This window comes from Pararge aegeria, chromosome 2 (genome assembly GCF_905163445.1).
Source record: "Pararge aegeria chromosome 2, ilParAegt1.1, whole genome shotgun sequence".
NCBI classification, from domain to species: domain Eukaryota; kingdom Metazoa; phylum Arthropoda; class Insecta; order Lepidoptera; family Nymphalidae; genus Pararge; species Pararge aegeria.
Window position 1 is genome coordinate 16,256,279 of NC_053181.1, and position 19,242 is coordinate 16,275,520.

The 19,242-nt window shown below is 34.6% G+C and overlaps 2 protein-coding genes across 2 annotated transcripts; both read left to right on the forward strand.

Annotated features, from left to right (window-relative positions):
- The first annotated feature begins 3,751 nt into the window (after positions 1-3,751).
- On the forward strand, positions 3,752-6,675 carry LOC120633126 (protein rolling stone-like). The gene is made up of 4 exons (XM_039903241.1): positions 3,752-4,129; positions 4,534-4,647; positions 5,679-5,865; positions 6,465-6,675. The coding sequence occupies exons 1-4, from the start codon at positions 3,817-3,819 to the stop codon at positions 6,646-6,648; spliced, it is 798 nt and encodes a 265-aa protein (XP_039759175.1). The 5' UTR covers positions 3,752-3,816; the 3' UTR covers positions 6,649-6,675.
- A 4,283-nt stretch (positions 6,676-10,958) lies between these two features.
- Positions 10,959-18,594, forward strand: LOC120630762. Its single transcript, XM_039900058.1, has 9 exons — positions 10,959-11,317; positions 12,056-12,166; positions 12,494-12,683; positions 13,119-13,334; positions 14,552-14,640; positions 15,066-15,410; positions 15,806-15,916; positions 16,876-17,065; positions 18,375-18,594. The coding sequence occupies exons 1-9, from the start codon at positions 11,002-11,004 to the stop codon at positions 18,592-18,594; spliced, it is 1,788 nt and encodes a 595-aa protein (XP_039755992.1). The 5' UTR covers positions 10,959-11,001.
- Positions 18,595-19,242: the final 648 nt, after the last annotated feature.

A 19,242-nucleotide genomic window follows, 5' to 3' on the forward strand; every position in this document is an offset into this window, starting at 1 on the left:
AGAGCAACTGCTGAGTTTCTTGCCGGCTTCTTCTCTGTAGAATCTGCCTTCCGAACCGGTGGTAGAGTCACTACACACGGACAGACTTGACGTTTCAAAAGTGCTTGTATTAGGCCTACTTGAAATAAATGAATTTTGAATTTTGAATTTTGAATTTATACAGCTAATTCAAATTGTGTTTGGGGTTCATACAGCTTTGCGATTGGGATTTAAAAAATGGATAATATTAATCTCATCCATCACTGCTATCCATATCGATACGTAAGAGTAGGGAAGATAGAATAAAACTAGATACTAAATTAAATTTTTCATCTGATGATTTTGGATTAGATTGATTATTTATATTAATTCGGGACGTTAGTCTCCGATTTGAATGAAGTTAAGTGACGATTATTTGATTACTGAAGTAGCATATTAGGAGATATTTTTATGTAGAATTCAATGTTTTTTACATGATTACTCATTTCTTGTTCTATTTTTTTTGTTAAAAAACATAAGTTATGACTTAAAGGACAGTTTAACTCAATACGAATTCGCCTGTAACGATCAATGACCAATTGTATATAAATTAACGATGCATAAACAACCTCAGAAAATCGCACTCCGTGGATAAGATTTTTCGTCAACATCCTCGCATTTCTATGTTTTTGGTACCTGCTCTTTTCAGTTTGATAATTCTTATGATTTTCCAACCAAGATGTCTATTGGTGCAGCCCAGTGGTAGTTTGGCCTAGTAGACCTTATCATACTGATGTTTGCAATATCCTAAGTCAGTAATAAGACATATTTATTCCAACTGATACAATATTTTAGAATAAGCAAATTTTATGTATTATGATTTTTGAATAAGTATGAAACATGTATTTTTCTTGTAAATGTTTATACATATTAAACAATTCCTAGTGATAAAGTATAATTTCTTTCAATTCTTTATACTTATTATTCTCTTAGAATTCTATTTAGAATTAAGTACACAGGAACACTTACTTTAACGTAAATTATGTGCAAAAGACGGCCTTATTACTAAATGCGATCTCTTCCAGGCTACCTTAACTAATGGAATAAGGCAATGAAAGACGGGAAATCGCAATTCTTTAAAAAATATATACATAAATAATAAAATAAAATAATAAATGTAATAATATATATAAATTTATGTATATGCATAAATACACATACATATAATATTAACATGTTTATAGTGACAAATAGTGCCTCCTTACACGACTTTTAAAAATCGAAAATTTTTGTAATACCTACCTCTGAATTTTACTTAACATGGGGAGGCCCGGATTGGGTCTATTTGAGTTAGTATTGTACCTACTACAATTTCTGTGTATTTCTTTGTACCTACGGTATATTTTTAAATTGATCTAAGTAAACTACCAGGCTAACTTTCATCCCAGTCTGCATCTTCGCTTACCACCCGTACGGTTGTACTGTTTTAAGTAAAAGTTATTAAAGAATGAAAAAATTATTAATTTGGTTGATGGATTATTATTTCCTCGTCCTCAGTATTTTATTTTTTATTTGACAAACAAGTTGCTCATTGTTATTGTCTGTTTTATCTATAGGTTCTTTATCACATTCTTTTTTTAAATTTAAAATGATCGCAGCCGAAAAACTTACTGATTACCTACCGTAACTGTACCTACGTAAAATCGTAGGATTTTTGGTACGTAATGAAAAAATAAAGCTGAATTCGTTGGTAGGCCGTCTACGGTGCGCCTACAGAATAATTGGAGTACAGCTTAATGTTACCTATGGTGTAAAGATAAGTATGCTATCCTAATAAACTCCTACTGGATTAAGTCAGTTTACTGAATCGTTGAAACAGTATTCTAGCTTTGCGTCTGTATAAAGCATATTCAAGATCACGTTTAACCAAAAATAATATCATTTTCACGTTTCTACAGTTGATAATAAAAAACAAACATAGTAACAGCAAGCTGCAAACAAGGGTAACCAATCATTAATCTTTGAAAATGAATCACTTGATGAACACACTGAAAAATATAGTTAGCGGCTGGTACAGGATACTTAATCTACCTACGCTTATGAATGGGACTATGGTATACGTTTGTTCCTAAATGTACTTCTATCATACAAGACTCCCACCACTTCACTACCCGCGGATGTCGTATGAAGCGATTGCATATTTCGGAAGGCAGTTCGGAAGGCGGATTCTACCGAGAAGAAGCCGGCAGGAAACTCAGCAGTTGCTCTTTTCCTACATTAACAATTTACATTTTACATTAATTTTTCTATCTTGTGAGAGATGAATGCGGAGCCGGATGCTTCCAAGCAACCATGTGTTTCCATGTGTTTTAACATATTCTTTAAACTTCTGCATTGGTAGGTCAAAAATACCGTAGGAATCATATTATAAAAGCGTATACTCAGTCCCACAAATGACTTCTGTACCTTTCGCAGACGATATGCATCTATAACATGATCACCAACCCGTCTGCCCAGCGTGGTAAGTATGGGCCAACTCCTCCTTGGGACAGGCCTTTAGTCCAGCAGTTTACTTTTATAGGCTATTAATGTGATAACAAATAAAGTAATAAAATACGCAAAGAAAACATTCAAAAGATATAATCATAATATCAATATCATCTACACCATTTTTTTGAATGTATATCATCACATTCATTTACTACAGTATAATGATAAATATATGTTGTCATAATTATTGGTATCTACGTGAGTCAATATCAGCTATGCCAATAAATAATCAGGAAGCATTCGGTCCGAATTTGAAGGTATCTATTTAAATTATTAGAAGACCTATAAATTGTTTTGTATGTTTTTATTTCCAATATCTTTTCCAAAACTAAAATTTGGATTTCTATCTCATGTATGAAAGCTACGAGAATATGTGTGCGCATAAATAATTATCATTGAAGTGGTTAGGCCGAGCACAGGAAACGAACAGACAGACAGGCACAGTTCCGCATTCATATATTCGTATGGAGGTTTGTGCCAACTGAGATTGTTTCAAGATTGAAGTATTGCTAATGTTCTCGTATTTATAGTGTATTTATCAAAATATCCACCGATACAATGTCATGAATATACTCTGCAAATCAAAAATATTTGAAAATGAAATGGAAATTATTATCAGCAGATTACACATAAAACACATAAATACACATAAAACGCTTAGGCTGGGGCATTATTTTAAGGGTAGTATTATTACCCCCTGTGTCAGAAGACGCCACCCTTCCATAACAAGAATTATTCATAAAAACGGGGGTAGGTATACAAACAAAAAATAATTTGTGATGATATTCGAAATAATAGACCTGTTACATAGAAGAATAAAAGTTAACTAAAAAATAAAAAATTATAAAAATGCAAATCAAAAGTTTAATTAATGACCCATTTAACAAATTCACCGTTACAATTGATTACTCTTACAATAATAATCTTGTATTTTATCAATTTACATCAAGGATTATAATACACTTCACTGTATTGAAATTGCCGAGAATTGTCAGTTATCGAATTGTATTCGGGTTTGATTTGTACAGCGATTAGTCTATTTATAAGTTTCATTGTAATATTATCAATAAAAATTCATAAGAAATATATTACAAAACCCAAATTTTCGTAGGCAAAGTAGTACGGAATAACTTGTTCGTAAAAACAGTCCATCGCATCGATCGCAAATCTTATCAGTTATAGCAGCAGATAAGTTATGTACAATTCGTACATGTATAATTATAACTGACAAGTCCCGGCAACCTCAACACGGACAGTGTACAGTGAAGTGTATAACTACCAAGAGTATATATAATCGAGTTATTTAAAATGGGTGCAATAAAGAACTATTTTAAACAGCAGTTCCAATCTAGTATGTGGACGTTAAAATATGAATCATCATCTGATTTCTACTTAAGCTGCTTCCAAAGAGGTGCTTCGCCCTTACCTTTACTGTTCATAAGAGGGTTCCTATTCTTAGGCGGGTTAAGCATTATCCTAGCATCGATTATACTAACTTCATCATACGGTGCTGGAGCGTATTGGCCAATATATTTAACCCATTGGGGTCTTGTGTTTATAACAGTAGCATGTGGCTTTGGATGTGCAATATGCTATACGGCGTACACCCAAGGATCGATCGGTGAGTATAATACGAAAAGTTATATTTTATTTTGTAAAATTAATAACCGGGGTTGATTATATCTTATTTTTTCATTAATTACTTTTTTATTAACTTCGTTGTCCATCCGAGTTTATAACGGTTTTTTACAAATCCCGTGGGAACAGTTTGTTTTCGCTGGGATAACAAAATAATGGAATAAGTAGCCTATGTTACTCTCCGTTCTTTCAACTAATTGAATCCAAAAATCCAGTTGATTGGTTGCTTAACAACCTAATTGGTTGTTAAGAAAGGACAAACAAACAAAAATACTTTCGCATTTTTAACATTAGTAAGGATTGTACGACCTTAGTATGTATGATCATAAGACTAACTTAAATTTGAACTTTATTTAAAAAATTGTATTTATTTATTATATTTTACAGATGACGCTTTTGAGCTGCCATGGTACGTCAAGGTTTATTGGGTTTCGTATAATATAGCGATTCCATTAGCGTTCTTCATCACCATTTTCTATTGGGTGTTCTTGGCTAACGCAAGTAAGTTGTTATTTCATGAAAGTATTTAGGTATCATAAAGATAGTAAATAATGAATAGGTACTATGATAAAATGTATCCAGACCAATAAATATTCATAAATTGGGTATAATAACAGAAATTTATTAAGGTTGACAAGCTCAAGAAAAACAAGTAGGGTAATGCAATTTATTTTATGATTCATAAATAAGTTTTGTGAAATGTTAACTGACGCCGCGCTGCCAAATTAGAAATTGATAAAAATTGCATCAAATTACTTGCTACACTCGTAATCTGGATTAATATTTATTAACCCTTATTTCTTAACTTCTTATTCCAATATAAGATTATATCATTCCTCAAAAGTTAATAAATCGTATAAATTTACGTCTTGAATTAATTTTTTTTTCTCTATCCTATATTGATTTTCTTTTTTTTTATTCTTATCAATCTTAAGAATATTTATCTTATTTTATTTTTCTCTTTAGTGTATAAATTTATGTATTGTTTATTGTAATTGCGATTTCCCGTCTCTCATATATATTCCTATCGTTAAGGTTACCTGGCAGAGATCACTTTTAGTGATAAGGTCGCCTTTTGCTTCTAATTTTTTTTAAAGTATATTTTTAATTTATCCTTTTCTACGCAATAAAGAAGTTAAATAAATGTTATATTAGAAATACATAAAGCAGCACTATTAGCAAAATATTATTATTGTTATCCGAGAGCCTATTCATAATTTTCTAAATTATATATAGTTAAAAAATATAAAAACATGTCACAAAAAACAGACCCATGTAGCTGGTGACCAATGAACTTAATTTAAACCCAAAAGACATCCCTTGGCTTGCAAACAAAGAGACAAATGGCACCAGATTTTTGAGTGCCTCGTCTATGGGTGAATATTAAGATGGCGAAAATTTTAAGCCCATTTATTAGTACTACGACAATTGTTATTAACTTATTCACTTTCATAAAAATAATTACTAAGGTACTCAGTTTTATTTCATGGTAGGAAGTACAAATAAATAGGAATATCATTTTTATTCACCAGCTCAAGACTTCGCCGTTAACTTTGTTCTGGACATCTTCATTCACGCCGTGAACAGTGTCCTAGTGCTAATTCTTCTGCTCACTGCTCGTCATCCCACCAACGCACTGCACTTCTACTTCCTCATCGTGTTGTCCGTTATCTATATTATATTTACCGTAATATATTATGTTGGTGGAGGCACTGATCCGTAAGTTATTGGCTATTGACGTTACATTTAATTTATCACTTTTTTAACCATCTTTTATTCTTGATTATAGTTATCCTTTGGGCTCAATATTCATTATTAATTAAAAACTGTCAGATATCTACAAATTCATATTCGAAAATGTTTTATTTATGTAGATCTTATCACAGGCATTTATGAAGCGTTTATACATTTAACATTAAAGTTAGGTGGCGGTCATAAATATATTAGTCAACTTAAAACTAAAGCTAGGAGGGTTCCAAATGCTACAAAGAGCCCTGGTCTAAGATGAGCCCACAACAAACTTAGTCAGGTTTTTTTTTTGTTATAACCATGAAATAATCAAAAACCTTTAACGATATGTTATGGCATAAAGTTTATTTCTTTTACGTGATATTTTACAAGTTTTATTATTCGATTGTGGTAAGCACAGCTTTAAGTGCTAAGATTTTAGAAAGGCCTTAAAGCACTTGAATCCATGTCCGTAAAATATAACATACGCGATTTGTCCAAAAAATAAAACCATCAACTATAAGCTCTATAGCTAAATCATGACTTTATTAATTATAGCAGTAAATTTTAATTGTTTTTATTTTTTACAGGTTCGGAAACGTGTTCATTTATCCGGTTTTGGATTGGTCGAATCCGGGGCCGTCGGTTGTAATGATGATTATTTCAATTGTTATGGTCACTATAATACATTTCATCACAGTATTGCTCACTCTCGCAAGAGATGCCCTCGGCCGATCTTGCCAAAATAACAATGAATTCAGCCTCGCCTATTGATATACTCTTATAATATTCACATTAGTATTCTGGTGTTACTCAAATAATTGTAAGTACATACTATATTAAGTATATACTAATTAATGTTAGTAATTACTAAATTTTAATCTTTATCAATTTTTTGTACAGTGAATATTTCTTTATTCAAATAGGCACATATATGGCACTTTTGATGCGATATATGTACCTATTTGAATTACATTACATGTAAAATATAACATAGAATTGAGTTTATGGCGATAACTAAATTCGTCAACTTTAAACTAAAGCTACGAGGATTCCAAACGCGCCCTGGTCTAAGAAGTCCACAGCAAACTTAGCCAGGTTTTTTTTTTGTTATCACCATGTCACTTAATACTAAATAAAAAGCAACCTGGTTAGAGCCATAATTTACACCCAAGCATTTTTATCGTTGACGTAGTCCTTAATACTATAATAGGAACTATAATAGGCAAGGCAAAATGATGTACGTTCAGTTCAGCCAGTTCATCAGTTTGTCTGTAGTTGCCAGATGATTTTTATGTTACCCAGCACTGCAGAAATTATTTCTATTCCGTATTTCCCAAGTAACAAAGGTGTTAGTCAAATCTTGTTCAAATATTATACACTATATATATAACTTAATAGATTGTTGAATAATGAACACTATACTGAAACTAAATGATTAAGAGTAAGGGGCTACTTAAAATTGATTGTTTGTTTAATTGAATGGATTGTGCAGCGTTGATAGCAATGGGAAGGAGCTCGACTTCACTTTCGTAGGGCCGAGTTCGAATCCCAGCACGCACCTCCAACTTTTCTAAGTTATGTTAGTTTTAAGTAATTAAAATATCACTTGCTTCAACGGTGAATGTAAACCTGCATGCCTTTGAGTTCTACATAATGTTCTGAAAGGTGTGTGGAGTCCATCAATCCGCATTGGGCCAGCGTGGTGGACTACGGCCTTAAACGCTTCTCATTGTAGCAGTAGGCCCGTGCCCAGTAGTGGGCCGGTAATGGGTTGATATGATGATGATGTCTGTTTAATGTTTGAACGGGATAAGAGATTATTTAAGAGGATCTTTTTTATTTCAATGCGCATGATACCGCGTGACCTAGCTAATTAGTTGAACAGTTATTTAAATATAGCTGCTGGTTGGGTTATATAATTACGTGACTACCTTATATTTCCTAATTACTTCGTACAGTACAAGTTGTAGGTACGAATAGGTAGGTACGAATGATAGGATAAGATTATTTTATTTATTAATAAGAGAATTTATATAACTTTAGTACTAGTCTACGCGTTTTGCACATCCCTCTTACAAAATAACGGTTTTGTAAATATTTATTATTTTTATCTGTGACTATTATCTATTATTTATACTTGAGTGGTAGTTATATGTACTAAAAAAAATCATAAATAATTGCGTTACATTACGCGACAATTTTATTTATTTTAGTCACCCCTTGTTTATCTTATACTTATTTATATTTCTTGTGTGCGTGTGTATGCAGTGGCGTGCACTCCATACATGCACAAAATCACTGCATACCCTAACATTGATATATAACTCGTATAGGAGGAGAATTTGTACCGTTTTATGCAATTTTACTGGTGTATGCATACCCTGGTAAGAAACCCAGTGCACGTCACTGTGTGTATGTCACTGAACTCCTCCTAAACGGCTGGACCGATTTGAATGATTTTTTTTGGTAAACGTTTGGGTGGCACCCTGGATGGTTTAGATTCACAAATTAGCCCGACAGATGGCGCTGGGGTCCGCTAGTTATAATAAATAATATGATGGCAATAAAAAATAACTTTTATCTATATTATGGTTATGAACATAAAACCTATAAAAAAGGCAATTTTGTTGTTATGCACTGCGCGGCAATAATATTTGGTATATTTATTTATTTATTAATGTTTACCTATATGTATGTAAATACAAAAGAAAAAAAAAAGTTGCACCCAATTATGGATGGGTCAAATAATTGAATACTCTTTTTATTCTGATTGCTCATCTTTCATAAGGAGCAGAGTCATTTTATTTTAAATTATAATTAGAGATTCTTCTAACATTCATACAAACAACTTAACTGTTAACTTTATAACATTCACCGATTTCTCTTGGTTTTACTAATCCTAAGTTTGCCTAGAAGAGATCAGTACTAAGCGATAAGGCCGCCTTTTGTATCCAACTTTTTAAGTTAACTTCTCGTTGTGTCCATTGTTTTTTTCTTTTTGTGGTTTACAAATAAAGTGTATAAATAAATAATAAATTACATTGTATATGAATAACAATGTTGACCTACTTAATTTAGATCAATTATTGTTAAGAGCAATGAAAAATAATGGTTCTGGATAAAAGCAGATATTTTCGTAGGAGAGATTCTGTAATCAAAGAATCACATACTTACAAAAATATGCCTGCTCGAATTCTCCTGATAACAAATTTAGTATCATACATACCTACTTATTTATAGATATAGCTGCCTCGTAAGTCCAGTGGTTAGCGTATTCAACGACGGATCACGAGGTCCTGGGTTCGATTCCCGGGTTGGGCCAAAATTTACAGATATTGTTTCTAACTGTAAAGAAATCGTCGTTTCCAGCCCTGAGTTCGGAAATAATCGTTGTTCCACCCCTTTAACTTTGGAAACCACTCGGTCTCGCTTCTTGTCAAAATCATGCGATTTGTGAAAGAATACCAACGGCGTGAAGAAATTCCTAAAATCCCACTGTCCTATAAGAGATAAGGCTAGTTAATATCCAGCAGTTTTCTTACTGCTGATTTTTTATAGTCTGATGATGACGATCATGAATGTTGAAAAAATCAATAAATCTCGTTTTGCAATTTATTACAAAAACACTTGCTATTGTTTTATTTTTGATGACTGAGTGATCTATTTATTTCATAGTGAACTATACCACGGAACTATAACTTAGCAATAAATATCAATTGTACCTTATCCTAGGTCATTGTGCATCAAATTAAGGTCTCACAGAGTATCTGTCATTACGACTAAGGCAAACCGAAGTTGAGTGATGTACTCGCCGGTAATGTTGTTGACCCGACACAGATAATAAACGATCATGAGAATAAAGAGAATGAGAATTCAGTGAATCTAAACTACACTAATGTTTATGTCCATTCCAATCCAGAAGCTTAAAGACGTTATCCAACGCAGCGGTAAACAGCATCGGGGAGATTACATCTCCCTGACACACTCCTCGCTGCTATTTGATTGGCTCGTAGACCTTAGTATAGTCCTGTATACGAACTGACAAAGTGGCGTTTTTGTACAAACACTAAACTAACTAACCTGTTGAAATGAGATGACATGTTGGAATTCACAATTGCAATCATTAAAATAACAAATCCACAATTGGATACATCACATAATTTGAATGGGATGGGACAATATGGCAAACTGCTACATACCCACTGGTAATAATGATAAGTATACCTACTACTATATACCTTTCGAGGTTATTCAGTGACCTCGAACATTTTACACAAAGTCCTCATAATATATTGATGTGATTATCACAACAGGAGGTAACTACAAGTATGTAACATTAATAATGTTTAAGAATAAATGGACTTTTGTGACATTTGTAATTAAGTATTTTTTTACTACATAGGGTTAGTGAACAAAGGGAGCTACGTAATAATCTTGGGGCAGCCCTACCTAGAGTTCCCTATCTACATAATGATTTTTCATTATTATGTAGCTATCAACATAACGATTTTTCATAATAGATACTATGGTGATAAACTCTAGGTAGGGCTGTCCCAAACTTATTACGTAGATCTCTATTTTGAGTTTGGAGCTCTATAGCTCTCATGCATATTACTAACCATAAGATCGTTAATAAAAGTTTCAAGATTAATATTTATTACGGCCCGACAGTGCGGAAGCAACTTTGAGGAGAGAAAATACGCATTTGAGCATGGTGTATTCTAACTGTATGTATATCTGCTCTTTCCAATAAAAGAAGAGGTCGGTGCCGCAGAGCTGGACATTAAATAAGCAGATGATGATGATTATGATGAGCACGATGAAACGAAATATGGATTTCCTATCCTACCTGTGCAGCAGTAATACAAATACCACGCGAAAGGACAAAGCCGCGTCCAACCTGAATACTTAGCGGCGTTCAAGATTTCGTCCAGCTTGCAAAAAATCATATAAAGCGCACCTTGGAACAAGAGCCGCACACACTGGACGCAATTTGGAAGCCGTGGGTCGGCTTAGCCTTTATGTCAATCATCGCCTACATACTATCTAGTTGGTTGATTGTCCCGCTGAGCATCAGGAAGGCCACGCTAACGTCAATTCACCTATAGTGTGCCATTGGTAACCATGAATGCCATCATAAAATACTTTAAGCAAGAATGCACATTGTATATGTTAGGTTTGGAACACCCAAACCCTTCAGATTTTTACATAAGCGTTTGGCAAAAGTCCCGTTCCACGGTCCCACTTTTACTATGGAGGGCATTGCTTTTAATAATATCATTGGCTATAATAATTACCTCATTCTCTTGTTACATAACAAGCGCGTTTTCTGTTGGATATTGGTTTATTTATTTGACTCATTGGGGCTTAGTGCTATTGGTTGCATCCACTGGATTTGGAGTTGCAACTTCCGCAAGTGTTTATTTCTATGGACCACTCAGTAAGTATCTTTGCGTAAATGGTATTAGTACCTTTACTCGGTTGTGCTTTTAAGGTATTATGTAGGCAATTCGAAAACACAATACCACTAGTCCGTAGAGTTGTAAGTACCGACTGTCATTTTTAGTAATATAAGCGTGTTCATTAATCGTAGTAATATAAGCGTGTTCATTAATCAATACATCTTCGGGTCCCTTCTCGAGTGTAAGGATCCACATACCACACTAGTATCACAACGTACTATTCCAAAAGCTAGATGACTACTGACCTACTTGAATCTAACCTTTGATCTGCCGGTGGTATCCATCTAACTAATGAGGATTTTGTTCAGAGCTGGACTACGAACTCGACAGAAATAAATAGCGACTGGTGTCGAGCAGCAGCGACGCCGGTATCTGCGATGCACCGGCACCATGACCAACCATCGGCACAGCGTGGTCTTTATGGTTATTTACTTCTCATGCACAGCGGTGCAACACTGAAATTAGATGCTTAATAATATAAGCTTCATAACGTTCTTACTTTTTTAAGAAAATAACTTACGAGACAAATTTTTTTTCGTGTACAACATAAAATATCGTTTGTCGACATAAAATAAATAGGTTATTTTTTGTTCTATCAATTTATATTTTATTATATAGGTAATTTAAAGCGTTTGTATTTTAGTAAATCCTTCAAATAATATATATAAGTACTTTAATGTGGTTTATATACATTTATGCCATATTTTGTTTAACAGGCGCTGATTTAAAGCTGCCTTGGTACGTGAAAACATTCTGGGTGCTTCATAACGTTTCCGTTCCTGTGGCTTTTCTCATCACTATATTCTACTGGACCGTGCTTTATGATGGTGACATATATTAACTAATCAACAATTGAATTACTATTATATTAGAATAAGTTCTAGAGACTAAAATCTGCGCCATGGCGATAAAGTGAATCTCATTCCTAAAAAAAACTTGAAATAGTTAGAATAGAACCTACTTCATGGAAGATTCAAGCTAAATCTCATAATAAACATGGGACTAAGAAAATTTGTAAATATTGCTGGGCGCCTCAGAAACTAACTTGACTGTAAAGCTGTTAGGTTTTTGTTCTTTGTTGAAAATTTTGCACAGTAGTTAGGAAAGCATGAGGATACAAAATTTTCTTTTATCGTTTTTATTGCGTTCCCCAGCTGATTTTCAAGAAGAGATGGACCGTCGTCTCAACATAGCAGTGCACGCAGTCAACACGCTAATAATGTTGCTAATGTTGCTGAGCTCGTCCCACCCCACCCGCTTCCTACACATGATACATCCGTTCCTCTTCGCACTGACCTACATGGTCTTTGGCATCATTTATTACCACGCTGGGGGGATAAATCAGTAAGTACCTAACTTAAAAAATGTTGGCACTTTGTGGTTTTGTTCACGATAATCCGTTTATGTTTGCATAGAAAGCTGGCATGCAATGTTTTTAATAGAATGCTAAAAATTCAATTATTTCGTTTTGTGGATGACTTGACCAGGCCATGACATGACCAGCGTACTACACATTCCATCGCAGCGTTTTAGCGTTTCGGTACGATGCTTCCAAAACTGACTAGAAGTATGGTCGCCAAACAGGCCACACGCCACACAGGCTAATCCGCCACTATTTTAGACAACATCATCGTAGGTTGACGAAAAACCATTTCTAGAATCAAAGTTAGATTAGGAATACTAAACTTGTTTGACTCCACAGCCCAATACTACGAGTATTGGCCTGTGGAGCTACACTGAATACTGCGTTGCTATACTGATTAAGACTCTTCTTTTCAGATTGGGAGACCGATGGATATATGCTGTGGTGAACTGGAGCGAGCCCGGTCCAACAATTTTAGTAGTATTTGTGACAGGTCTTCTGCTCATTAGCCTGCACCTTGTCACGATAGGCTTGTCTGTAGCACGGGATGCTCTTGCCAAACGCATAATACGGCACCCCGTCACTGTAGATTTAGACGAGAATGGTGATCTTCGCTCACGGACCTCGAATTCGTGATAGTTTTCGGCCATTAAAATATATACCTACACTGACCATAATCGCCCATTCATTATATCATAGATCTCATCAAGAACACAAATTATATTAGTGGAGTACCGAGTATCAGTTTGCTTAGTAGCGTAACACTTCGTTTCCACACTTAAAAAAAACTGGACTTTCTTTCTTTCTTTTTTCTTAGTTCAACGATTAAGCGTACTTAATCGTTGAACTAAGAAAAAAGAAAGAAAGAAAGTCCAGTTTTTACGTACTATTATTTCTTGTCGGCATCTCCTGTGACCAATTTATGCCCGTTAAAACCTACAAAGATGGTCATCCTTCCATTTCCTGTCTTGTCAACGTTGCTTAACCAGCTCAATTGACTGATATTTGGTCTGCTGCAGAGCTAGTCATCTCTCAATAACTTGCAGTATTTTTGTGATAGGAAATGAAAAGAATGTCAGATAGAACCATTAGTTGTTGTCAGGGGTGCTGATTGGATGTTTCAAACGATGAATGATTGAAGCTCATAAAGTTATATCGTACTCGCACATCTTAGTCGATCATAAAGTAACCAGATCAGTATCTTTACTATCTTTACTATAAACCGTTTGTTTGTTGGTCGGGAAGTATCAGTAGGTACATTTAAAATTCCGCTTTTATTGAGGAGTGTGTAGACTACGCTACGACTTGTAGCTGATGCTAATGAAATCGCATAGCTATCCCGTTATAGAAGTTTCTATTAATTTGGTAAAGATATAATAATCGAATTGTTTTTTATTTCTGTTATTCTAGTAACAAATGATTACCTAAAAATAAAGTCAAATCATTTACTATTTGTATTTTCACTATACAGCTCCTTAAAAACCTAAAGTTCGTACCTGAAACTATCGGATAGTCTGAAATAATTTCATATCCGTGACCGTGTCTTACAATCATGGACTCACAGGCTATTAAAATGTATTTATAAATTTTAAAATGCATATAAAAATTTTTGGAACCGACAGGATTTGAACCTGCGGCTCTGTGGCAATCGCGGCCTGAGCGCTTTCTCCAATTAAGCTACGGCTCTCAAATTGATAATTCCTCCAAGTGTAGGTAAAAACACTAATAAAAATTATAAAAATATTAAAATGTAATTAAACGAAATTGGAAATAATTATTACCTACTGTACAATTCTGGTTAATATAGTCTCGATAGTGGATGATTAACCGAAAAATATTTTCTAATTAGATATCGATCAAAAACCTATAACAGTAGGCTATGCACAAGATTTTCTCGATCGCAAGGAGTCGATTTCGAGTATGGAAATAATGGACCATGTAAAATGGATTTTATTGTAATGTTTTAGAGCTCAAATTTGCGTGCAATTCTTAAACTTGGGCTTTTGACAGAACGTTTGTAAAACAAAAATCAGGAGTACAGGATTTGCGATTGTATCACGATTTTCATTGAGTCCATTTTAGTGTGACGATACAGAGTCTGAAATGCGAAATTGCGAGCGAGCAAATCTTGTACTAAGGCTTCAGTCTATCGAGTGCTATACGTCAATAATTATATGTTTACGTAATATATGTAGCATATTTGGTACAATTTTACGCAACTCCTTTAAAAATAAATCAAAAAACACATATACCGGATAAGATTCGGAACCGTTAACTAGATTACAATTTGGCATTGATAAGAATATTGAGTCACAAGATAATGCAATACTAGGTGATACGTTAACTGATAACCCCTTATCCAGGTGTTGATGTTAGTATGCCAGTAGTAACCATGAGTGCCATCATAAAATATTTTAAGCAAGAATGCAAGTTGCTTATGCTAGGTTTGGAGCATCCGAAACCTTCGGATTTTTATACAAGCGTTTGGCAAAACACGCGTTCCTCGGTCCCACTTTTAATATGGAGAGTGTTACTTTTCTTAACATCAGTGGGGATTGTAATTACCTCATTTTCTTTTTACATTATAAGCCCATTTTCTGCGGGTTATTGGTTTATTTATTTAACACACTGGGGCCTGTCATTGATGATTGCATCCACTGGGTTTGCAGTTGCAACTTCCGCACGTGTTTATCTCTATGGACCAATCAGTAAGTGATTTTAATCATTTTCTCTAATGTTGTATTCTATATCATTTAAATCTTATTGATCATACGTAGTATACGAGTATTTAATGTGTTGAAGGTGCCTAAACACTTCATGTGAACAATTGTATTAAATCAAAACAGTAAATAATGAACTTACATAAAAATATTTTCTGTTTATCTCTTCAAAGAATTTTTAAAGAAAAGATGCTGCATTTCTTTCCACCGCTGAGGCGCTAGGACGAAAATAAAAAGAACACTGTATAGAAAGATTATGTATCTAATACTTTTTGTTAAAGGTGTTACATTGGTACAAATTTGTTAGTAGTATATTACTGACGCCTCCAAAAATATATGTATACTTTTTAATATACATGATTGATGCTATATATTTTTAACAGGCGCTGACTTAAATCTGCCTTGGTACGTGAAAACTTTCTGGGTGCTTCATAACGTTTCCGTTCCTGTTGCCTTCCTCATCACTGTGTTCTACTGGACCTTACTATATAATGGTAAATTATATTGAAATCCTTTTTTTTTAATTAAAGTCCCTAGTATTTATTTTAAGTTTGGAAGCCATACTTAACAGCATAAGTTTTATTTAATTTCAAAAAACTACAAGCAAGCGTAACTATAATATTCATCTTACTACTGTAAAAAAGGCTGATTGGCGCAGTTTGCAGCGACCCTGCTTCCTGAGTCCAAGTCCGTGGGTTCGTTTTCCAAAACTAGAAAATGTTTGTGTGATGAGCATGAATGTTTTTCAGTGTCTGGGTGTTTATTATATAATAAGTATTTTTGTATATGATTCATAAAAATGTGTGCGTTGTCGTAGGATATAAGTTATTATTATTATTATTATTATAAAAAAGGCAGGCCTCAAATATAAAAACTGCGTACTATAATTATTTATAATAAACTCCAAAGAACTCCAAAGATCCCCTTAGGTCCCGTTGGACTAAACCTAGCTTTACCATAATTTTGTATCAATTTTATTTAAAACAGCCGATTGGAATTTTTGTCTATATAATTAATCTCTAATAATGACGACACACAAAGATCCCCGGATCGGGCCAATCAATAGTGTTGGGTTTTTCTATCAAGAAATTCTTGGTACCAGCCCGGAGTTTGGAAAATGGCGGTGATTCACACGTGCCTCGAAAAGGACGTTAGGCTGTTTGTCCCGTGCCCATCTCTTTCTGGTTGTGTCGGAGCTGCCTATCGGATTGTGATTGTGATTGTGAAGAAATGGAGTGTGCACCTGTATATGCGCACACGCTTGTGCACTGTAATAAGTATCTCCCGCGTTTTTAAAAATCTCTCTGTAGACTGACTACCGTGCCCAAAGACGCTCAGGGAGACTGTTGTTGTGTTTAGGTCTAGATTCTAGAAGCATTTTTTTCAGGCATTCGTAAAAAGATTATGGGACCTTGTTGCATATATATTTTTAATGTCATATTGCATCTTTCAGTTGATTTCCAAGAAGAGATGGACCGTGGCTTGGACATAGCGGTGCATGCAGTAAACACGCTCATAATGATGCTAATGCTAATGAGCTCGTCCCACCCCACTCGTTTCCTACACATGATTCATCCTTTCCTCTTTGCCCTCACTTACGTGGTCTTCAGCGCTGTTTATTACCTCGCCGGGGGGATAAATCCGTAAGTACATAACTATGAACTAACAAACATTGGTCAGGCGTTGTAAAGCGGTGATAGCCTAGTGGTTAGGACTTCGGCTACTATATAAAAATAAAGTAATAGATTGTAAAAACTAATATATATAACATGCAAAAAATTACTAAAATAAAAGTAAATATATACTATTAAAAGTTATGTATTCTATGAAGAGATGCCTCTTATATTAAGTTCCACACGCCACGATCCTGTACGTCTTGTATCCAGCAGCTCCCTGTGTCACGTTGGATGTAGTCTATCTACCTTATGAGGGGTCTACCAACGCTGCGTTTTACGGTGTGAAGTCGACACATGCATTTAGTAAACTGCACCTATATTGGATCGATAGCTATGTTCTTTTACGCCTTTGGTTGCCTGCGGAAGATCGCTATGTGGTGATAATGCCACAGAATTAAGATAATACAGAACGCTCATTCATTATTGCATGCAGTGCATTGTCTCCAAATACAGTGAACACGTCTCGTTTCGTGGAATGATGCTAGTTCACAATTTTTCCCTATTTTAAGGTAAACGTTTGGAACATTAGAGACGAAATAATTACTGTCGACTGATAAATGGAAGTGACTTAATTATTTTTCAAAAAACACTACTAAAGTGGAGTGGTTTTGATGCTTCAATAGTAGTCGTGTACACGGTTTCTGTATTTTCTTAATTCTGTGGTCATCCACAGAATACAGGCCACCAAATTTGACCCTATATCTAACAAGTTCTATGTATTCCCTTTTTCTGCTATTTTTGGTGTACAATAAAAGTGTATTGTATTGTATCAGCCTCCAGATTCAAATCTACGGAACTTCCGCAATAGGATTATTATAAAAAACAAAGGTCTAGGCTTTCTTTGTTAATAGTTAGCTATACAGCTATACAAGAACATCAGAACAACAGTTTCAATCGTAATAGAATACGATAAGATGTCCTTGTGGTTTTAATCACGATCAGACGTTTATATTTGCATGAAACGCTCACATGCAATGCCGGTACCTCAGAATGCAGTATGCTAAAATATTATTGCAATTTGTATAGACACGATGGACGTAGAACAATGGAGATTAAGTCGATCTATTTAGCGCATCACTACGATACTACTAAATGATATTTCCTCAAATACCTATTTCAACCATTGATCTAAGCGTTAGTTTGTTTAACTTAAATTTGGATGTGGATGGATTATTGAGATCGTGAATAATCCATCCACAGTAAATCAAGAATTCATGCAAAGTAACGCTTGCTTCTATTTAATGAAATGGGCTTAATTTAAACTCTTCTATTTCAGACTGGGAGACCCGTGGATATATCCAGTAGTAAACTGGAGCGACCCTGGCCCCACCATTTTAGTGGTGTTTGTGACAGGCCTGCTCCTAGTGAGCCTGCACTTCATCACGATCGGCCTGTCTGCAGCCCGGGATGCTCTTGCTAACCGCATCATACGCCCGTCCGTCACTGTCCATTTAGACGAGAATGTGGCTCTACGCACGCAGACCGCAAATACGTGATAGAATTCGCCTTATAAAAAAACCAACGTATAAGCCAATGTACTTACACTGATCATGTCCAGCCCTTCAGTATTTTTGTTCATAACGGGGACACAAGATATTAGTGGAATATGTAGGTACCTAGTATTTGTTTGCTCAATTCGGCAACACGTTGTTTGCATACTAGAATAAATAATAAATGTTTGGTAATTTATCACAATACTGGTGCTTATTACCAACGATTACGAGTCACGCAAAATTAAGGTAAGGACGGGCGTGAAAACAAAAGCAATCTTATACGTACGTTACTTATGAAAATGTGTATGGTTGTCCTAATCCTAACTGATATTATAAATGCTTGTTACACTTTCACGCCTAAGCTTTTCAATCAGTCTTCAAGTGCACATAAATAAAGCAAGCATTTTGGAGATAATCAAAGGATTTTTTTCTCGTGAAAACAAACAGTTACCGCGGGATTTTGATAAAATGATAATGAGCAAACGAGGTCGCAGGCAGTTAGTCTTATAAATAAAATTTGTAAAACTGTCCACAATATTAGGTAAATCCTTAATTTAAAACTTTACATGGACGCCTTCTAAAGTAATTATTTATAGGCCTTACTGGGCCTTGATACGAAAAAACTAACAGTGTGCTTATTAAAAGCAAAAA

Coding starts and splice junctions, on each gene's coding strand:
- LOC120630762 (XM_039900058.1), top strand. CDS start 11,002: ATGAATGCCATCATAAAATACTTTAAGCAAGAATGCACATTGTATATG. Junction 12,684..13,118: donor CACGCTGGGGGGATAAATCA/GTAAGTACCTAA, acceptor TCTTCTTTTCAG/ATTGGGAGACCGATGGATAT. Junction 15,917..16,875: donor CTGGACCTTACTATATAATG/GTAAATTATATT, acceptor TGCATCTTTCAG/TTGATTTCCAAGAAGAGATG.
- LOC120633126 (XM_039903241.1), top strand. CDS start 3,817: ATGGGTGCAATAAAGAACTATTTTAAACAGCAGTTCCAATCTAGTATG. Junction 4,130..4,533: donor GTACACCCAAGGATCGATCG/GTGAGTATAATA, acceptor TATATTTTACAG/ATGACGCTTTTGAGCTGCCA. Junction 5,866..6,464: donor GTTGGTGGAGGCACTGATCC/GTAAGTTATTGG, acceptor TATTTTTTACAG/GTTCGGAAACGTGTTCATTT.